The 6000-nt window shown below is 70.7% G+C and overlaps 2 protein-coding genes across 2 annotated transcripts; both read right to left on the bottom strand.

Annotated features, from left to right (window-relative positions):
• Nucleotides 1-210: 210 nt before the first annotated feature.
• RHOBADRAFT_55304 (uncharacterized protein) lies at nucleotides 211-3697 on the bottom strand (the record flags this gene model as incomplete). The annotated part of the gene is made up of 4 exons (XM_018417779.1): nucleotides 211-1510; nucleotides 1606-3126; nucleotides 3217-3232; nucleotides 3331-3697. The coding sequence occupies 4 exons, from the start codon at nucleotides 3695-3697 to the stop codon at nucleotides 211-213; spliced, it is 3204 nt and encodes a 1067-aa protein (XP_018269120.1).
• A 446-nt stretch (nucleotides 3698-4143) lies between these two features.
• On the bottom strand, nucleotides 4144-5592 carry RHOBADRAFT_55305 (uncharacterized protein; the record flags this gene model as incomplete). The annotated part of the gene is made up of 5 exons (XM_018417780.1): nucleotides 4144-4617; nucleotides 4694-4740; nucleotides 4815-4862; nucleotides 4946-5301; nucleotides 5368-5592. 5 exons carry the CDS (start codon nucleotides 5590-5592, stop codon nucleotides 4325-4327), a joined length of 969 nt encoding a protein of 322 aa, XP_018269121.1. The 3' UTR covers nucleotides 4144-4324.
• Between the last annotated feature and the right edge of the window lie 408 nt (nucleotides 5593-6000).

Genomic DNA, 6000 nt, shown 5'->3' on the forward strand with positions numbered 1-6000 from the left:
CTTGCGCCCGAGTGTCGGAAGAATTGCAACTCCTTCTCGCGGTCCTTTTCTGGTCTCGCGCTCTCGAGAGGGACAGAGCGAGGCTGCACGACAACATCCTTTGCACAGAGAGAGACGAGGAGAGAGGCCCGAGGTGCTACGACAGAAAGAAAGATGATAGAGAGATAGAAAGGCGACTCGAGAGGAGGGGCGACGACGGGCACGGACCGCTCACGCCCTGTGCTCGCTCCTCGTGCGCGACGGCGCCCGCCGTCCAAGCTCTCGCTCGAGCTGCGCCAGGTCGGGTGACGGCGGCACCGGCGGGAGGGCCGGCAGCTTGGACCGAGGCGGCGGCGTGGGCGGCGGGAGCGAGTCGGACGAGTGCGACGAGAGGTACGACGTGCGGTCGGGGCGCGCGTGGCGGGACGAGGGAAGCGAGGTCGTGCTTGTGCGGAACTGGCGGCGGAACGAGTCGAGGTGCGAGGGCGAGAGGCTGTCGCCGTGCTCGAGCGGGAGGGGAGGAAGCGCCGACGAGGGAGGAGGCCGCGGCGGTGCGAGGTGGGCGTGCAGGTGCACGAGGCCGCGAGGAGGTAAGCTCGAGTGCTCCACCGCCCGCTCGCTGAGCTTGCTGCGCGCCTCGAGCGAGGATGCGAGGCGGGCGGCCGACGGCGCCACGTCATCGACGAGGCTGTCGTCGCCGGACGAGTCGGCGTCGAGGAAGGACGAGCCCGCTGCCGCACTCGTGGTGGCAGGAGCGTTGTACTGCGCTGACAGGTAGTCGTCAAGCGAGCGACGACCCGAGCGCGACGATGCGCCGTCGTCAGGCTGTGAGCCGGTCGTGTGCGTCCGGCTCGACCACGACGAGCTCGCCGCCTCGATGCGGCCCGCCGACGGGCGCCTCGACCGCAGGTCGACGTCGTCCTGGTTCAGCTCGAACTGCCACCCCTGCGCCGAGAGGACGAGGCTGCCGAGCCCGCTGTCGCCCGACTTGAGCGACGCCTCGTCGTCGGCCGCCCGCTGCGTGATGTCGAGGTCGAACGGCGCGCCATCGTCGTGCCCACCCTGACTCGACGACGTTCGACGACGCTCCGCCCGCTTGCGGAGGTCGCGCACGACGCCCTTGAGGCGCTCGAGCCACTCGCAAAAGACGCCCTCGTCGTCAAGCCCGAGGACCCACGCCGAGTCGCCCTCGGCGTGCGCCTGCGTCGTGCCCTCGTCGCCTGTCGGCTCTTGATGCCCGGTGACCTTGATGGCGAAGGCGCGGCCGTCCTTGAGGCGCGAGGGGAGCTCGGCGGCCGAGGGGACGCAGACGACGGACGAGGGCGAGAGGTGCAGGCGGTAGGTCTCGCGCTCGGACGGGTGGCGAGAGACGAAGGCGCGGAGGTGGTACGAGGGCGACGAAGAAGGTGAGGGAGAGGGAGGGTGAGGAGAGGCGGTGAGGGCGACGAAGCGCGGGCGGAAGTGGGTGCGAGCGCCGCTGCGGAAGCGCGAGGTCAATGGCGAGCCGAGCTTGTACATGTCGGCGGATAGGCTGTGGACGCAAGGAGTAAGTCAGAAGCACCGCGAGAACATGGCTGGGACGCTGCGACAGCGGCGCCTGGCCGTACGGGACCGTCTCGGACTCACAGCTCGAACGGCTTGATGTCGTCCCTCCTCGCCGGCCATCTCGACAGCCCGCGCTCCTCCTGATCTCCTCCTCCTGACCTCGACGATCGCACCGACCTCGGGCGTTCGACCGCTGCAGCGCTCGGTCCTCCCGCCGCACGCCCCTCCTGCTCCTGCTCCCCTCGCACATCCGCCGGGGCCGGCGCCGCGACGCTCAGCCCGAGCACCTTTGCCGCCTTGCCGCCCATGCGGTCGAGCTCGTCTCGCGCCGCCTCGGCCGACGCGTACCGCACCTGCGAGCCCGTCTCGGTCACCGTCGCCTCGGCGCCGCTCCGGCTCTGGCTCTGGCTCTGGCTCGCGCCCGAGCTCGACGAGAGGCTCGTGCGGCGCAGTCGACGGCGGGAAGAGCCCGACGAGGTCGGCGCCAGGGACGCCGCCGAGGACGAGGACGATGACCCGCCCGAGTGCGCCGACGACGACGCCTCGCCGATGACCGACAGGCGGTACGTGCTCGCGCGCTCGCCGTCGTGCGGCGGCGCGAGGCCCGTCCCCGCAGCGCTGCCGCCGCCGCCCGTGCTGCGGCTGCGCGCGAGGCCGGCGAACGGCGAGGCGAGCGTCGAGAGCACCGAGGTGCGCTTGGTGTGCTTGGGCGGCTCGAGCGGGGGCGCGAGGAGCGACGAGGTCGAAGGGGAGCGGCTCGTCGAGGACGGCGGGGTGGGAGTGCGCCGGAGCGCGACGCCGGGCGCTGAGAACGGGTGCGCGGGCGCGGGCGTGTCGGGCTTTGGCGGTCCGTGCGCCTGGCCAAGGACGCTGCGACACTCGAACGCCCACTCGCGCTCGCTCGACTCGCTCCACACGAGCTCGCGCTGCTCGGTGGCGCCCTCGTGCGCCGGCTCGGGCTCGAGCAGGCCGGCACCAGGGTGCAAGATCGGCAGGAGCCCGAGGACGAGCTGCTCCTCGTCGTCGACGTCGGCGGGAGGCGCCCAGGAGGCGTGCCAGTGCTCGGCGGGAGGTACAGGGGAGGTCGAGGAAGAACGAGGGGAGGGAGAGGGGTGCGCGGTGTGCGAGGGGGGGGACGAGCGCGAGGGAGAGGAGGATGCGGGTGGGGACGTGGTCGTCGAGGAAGAGGTGGATGGCCGACGGGCGCTCGACGGGCGGCCGATAGGCGCTTCCGCCGACGGCGAGGACGAGTGCGTCGCGGACGGGAAGTCGGCCTGCGCCGCTGCCCCTGACGGCACAAGCCCGAGCTGGACCTCGTCACCTCCCGCCGGCGACGACCCAGCGAGCGACGGCGTCCTCGGCATCGACGCCGCCGCGGGGCTCCTCGCCTTCTCGAACCCGCCCTCGTCGCCCTCGAAGCCGTGCACGCTCGTCGCCGCCGTGCTCGCGCTCCTCCTCGCGCCGCGCGCCCGGGTCCCGGGGCCCGCGCCGCCGAGCGTGGGCGCCGAGCCGGCGTGTGGGCCGGAGCGCGGGCTGCTCGGGTGCGAGGAGCTGCTGCGAGAGGTGGTCGAAGCGGTCGAGGCCGAGAGGGTGCGGTGGATGCTGCGAGGTGGACGGGGAGGGGTGGTGGGGAGGTCGGGCGAGCGAGGGGAGGAGGTCGGCGAGGAGGTAGGGCCGCTTGGGCGGGGCAACACGCTCATGCTCGACGCTGCAGAGATGAGGACGCGCGTCGGTAGGAGGTCGTACTATCGTGCGCCTGCCTCTCGCGAGGCCGGTCGAGACGAAAGAGAACCACGACCGACGCACCTGCGCCCAGTCCAGCGAACGCCTCTCCCGCCTCGAGCAGCTCGTCCAGCTCGACCGGGAGGCCCAGCCCGAGCCCGACGCTGGCGTCAAGCCGAGGCGACGGCGCGTGAGCTGGTGGTGGTGGCGGTGGCGACGAGTCGGCGCGGGTCGAGTCGAGGCTGCGCGGCGGCGAGCGGGTGCGCCGTGCGAGGGGGCTGTGCGTCTGCGGGTTGGGCGGCAGCGCTGCGCCGTCGTGCCCTTGTCCTTCTTGCCCTCGCCGCCGCCCGCACGCGCCGTGCCACAGCCGCGCCGGCACGACCGGGCTCTCCTGCTCCTCCTTGATCCAGGCGCGCGTGTCGGTGCGACCCAGGGTGGGCGAGTCGCCCATGCTCGTCGTGGTCGTTGTGGTGGCCGAGCGAGGTGGCGAGGCTTGAGAAGAGAGGGGAGGAGAGGTGCGAGGAACGGAAGGCGCGAGCACTTGCCCCGCCCTCGGTTCGGTCGGCTGAATGCGGTCGAGCAAAAAGGTCCGTGCGGGCGCGATCTGAGTTGGGCGCGACGTGCAGCTGTGTGCTCGCGCTGTGTGCGGCCGCGCGCCTGTGCAGCAGAGACGAGCAACGGACGAGCGATAGCGACTCGACAGAGCCGCAGAGCGCGGCCGAGAGGGTCTAGCGAGACAAAAGGCGGGTCGAGGACAAAGGGAGCGGCGAGAGCGAGCTGCACGACGAGCGCGGCGACAGCTGCAAGCTTCCTTGCAGGCAGGACAATCGGGAGAGACAACGCGCGAGAAAGGAAAGAGAGAGGGCGCAAGCGAACGTCTCTTGGGTCGCGAAGGTCGACGGACGAGAGAATGCGAGTTGCGAAGGTGCGCCAGGCGGCGAGAGGAGGAAGGGGGAAAGTGCGAGGACAAGTAATGGCAAAGGGGGGCGGTAGTGCTACACGAGGACGAGTCTATGTGCGAGTTCGAGAGAGAGAGGGAGAGAGTAAGAGAGGGAGGAGGGGGGGAGGGAGGCGCCGTCTAGTCCTTCTTGACCCGCTCCGGCTCGCTCTTGACCAACTCGGGGTGCGCCTCGCTCCTCGCCTGCCTCAACCTGCTCTCGCTCTGGCCGACCGCACGCTCGAGCTCCTTGCTCTCCTCGTCCGTCATGCGGAACCGCTTGACGAGGAGCGGGACGCGCTCGGGCGTCAGGAGGAGGTCGCCGACGGCGTGCGGGGTCGCCGAGCGGTAGATCTCGTCGAGCTCGGGAGAGGCCTTGAGGCGCAGCGAGGGCGAGCCGATGAGCGAACCGAGGTACTGAGTCGCCTTCCATGCTGCGGGCGTAAGGGGCGTCAGTCACTCGTCGCCTTCTCGGAGTCCCCACGATGAAGAAGAGGAAGGGGGACGCACCGCGGAAGTGGGACCATGCGCGCCAGAGGACGTAGAAGAGCGGGAGGCTGCGGCGCGACGAGAGGAGGGGTCAGCTCGGGCGCCGGGGCTAGACGAGGAGGCGAGGGCGAGAGGGGCTCACTTGGGCACGACGGGGATGATGGCGAACGGCCACGTCAGGGGCGACAGGCTGTAGGGGTGAGTGCGCTCGTCAGGGCCCGTGTCGCGCGGTGGAGAGAGAGAGAGAGGGGGGCAGAGAAAGCGAGGACGCACATGAGGCAGCGGTACATGAGCCCGCGGTGATGGGGCTCGCGGTGGTCGAGCTGGGCCTTGAGGGCGTCGAGGAGCGCCTTCTCGTCGGGGAGGAGGCTCGGCGGGTACAAGAGCTCGACCGTCTCGCGCGGCTGGCGCCCTTTGGTCGTGGCGACGGCGTGGAGCGGCGCGGCCGTGGCGGTCGACGAGGGGGCGCCGGCGCCGGCGCCGGCTGGTGCAGGCGCGCCGGACGACGAGGAAGGCGACGAAGAGGGCGCAGAGAGGGAGGGGAGGAGCTTGGGCGCGAGGGCCGGGTCGAGAGATTTCAGAGCCCACTCCTCCCACTCGATTCGGTCCATCAGGCGCTCGCCGGTCAGCTGTGGGAGAGGGCCAGCCGTCAGTGCGAGCTCGACGATGACGAGGGGAGGAGAGCGTCGACGCACGTAGGTCTTCTTCTTCCAGCCGCCGTCTGCCTTGCCGAGTCCCGCCCACAGGTCGGCCGCCTTGTTGATGGCCTTGTTGAGGTAGCGAGTCGTGGTCGGGAGGTCGTTGGTCGACGACGCGAGCGAGCTGCGCAGGGCGTGGAGGAGGAACCGGGGCGGGTCGCCGTTGGGGCGGGAGAGCGGGAGCGCGAGTAGCCGCAGGTTGAGCGGCAGAGTCGAGCGCATGGTGTGGTGGAAGGAGGAGGAGAGGAGGAGGAGGGAGGAGGAGGCGGTGTGGGAGGCAAGAGGTGGCCGGTTTTGGGCCTGGGCCTTTTTGGTGCGAAACCTCTCGCCGCCCTCGCCGCCTCCCCTTGGCCCTCATCTTGTTTGGCCTCGCACTCGAGTCCCGACGACCAAGCGCACAGCCGCACACACTGCTCACACCCACCATGGACATGCCTGTCGGAACGTCCCACTCCCTCTCTCGCTCCCCCTCCCCCCCTCACCCTATCCTTCACCACTTCAACCCCATGGACATCACCTGGCTGCATCGGGCCGGAGAGCAGGCCCTCGCTGGTCTCTGGCTATCGTCGCGTCGTTGGGTTCTCGCTACGAACGGCTCCTAGTGATCGAGGTCAGCGTAGACGAGGTCGA

Source organism: Rhodotorula graminis, assembly GCF_001329695.1.
Source record: "Rhodotorula graminis WP1 unplaced genomic scaffold RHOBAscaffold_12, whole genome shotgun sequence".
NCBI lineage: Eukaryota > Fungi > Basidiomycota > Microbotryomycetes > Sporidiobolales > Sporidiobolaceae > Rhodotorula > Rhodotorula graminis.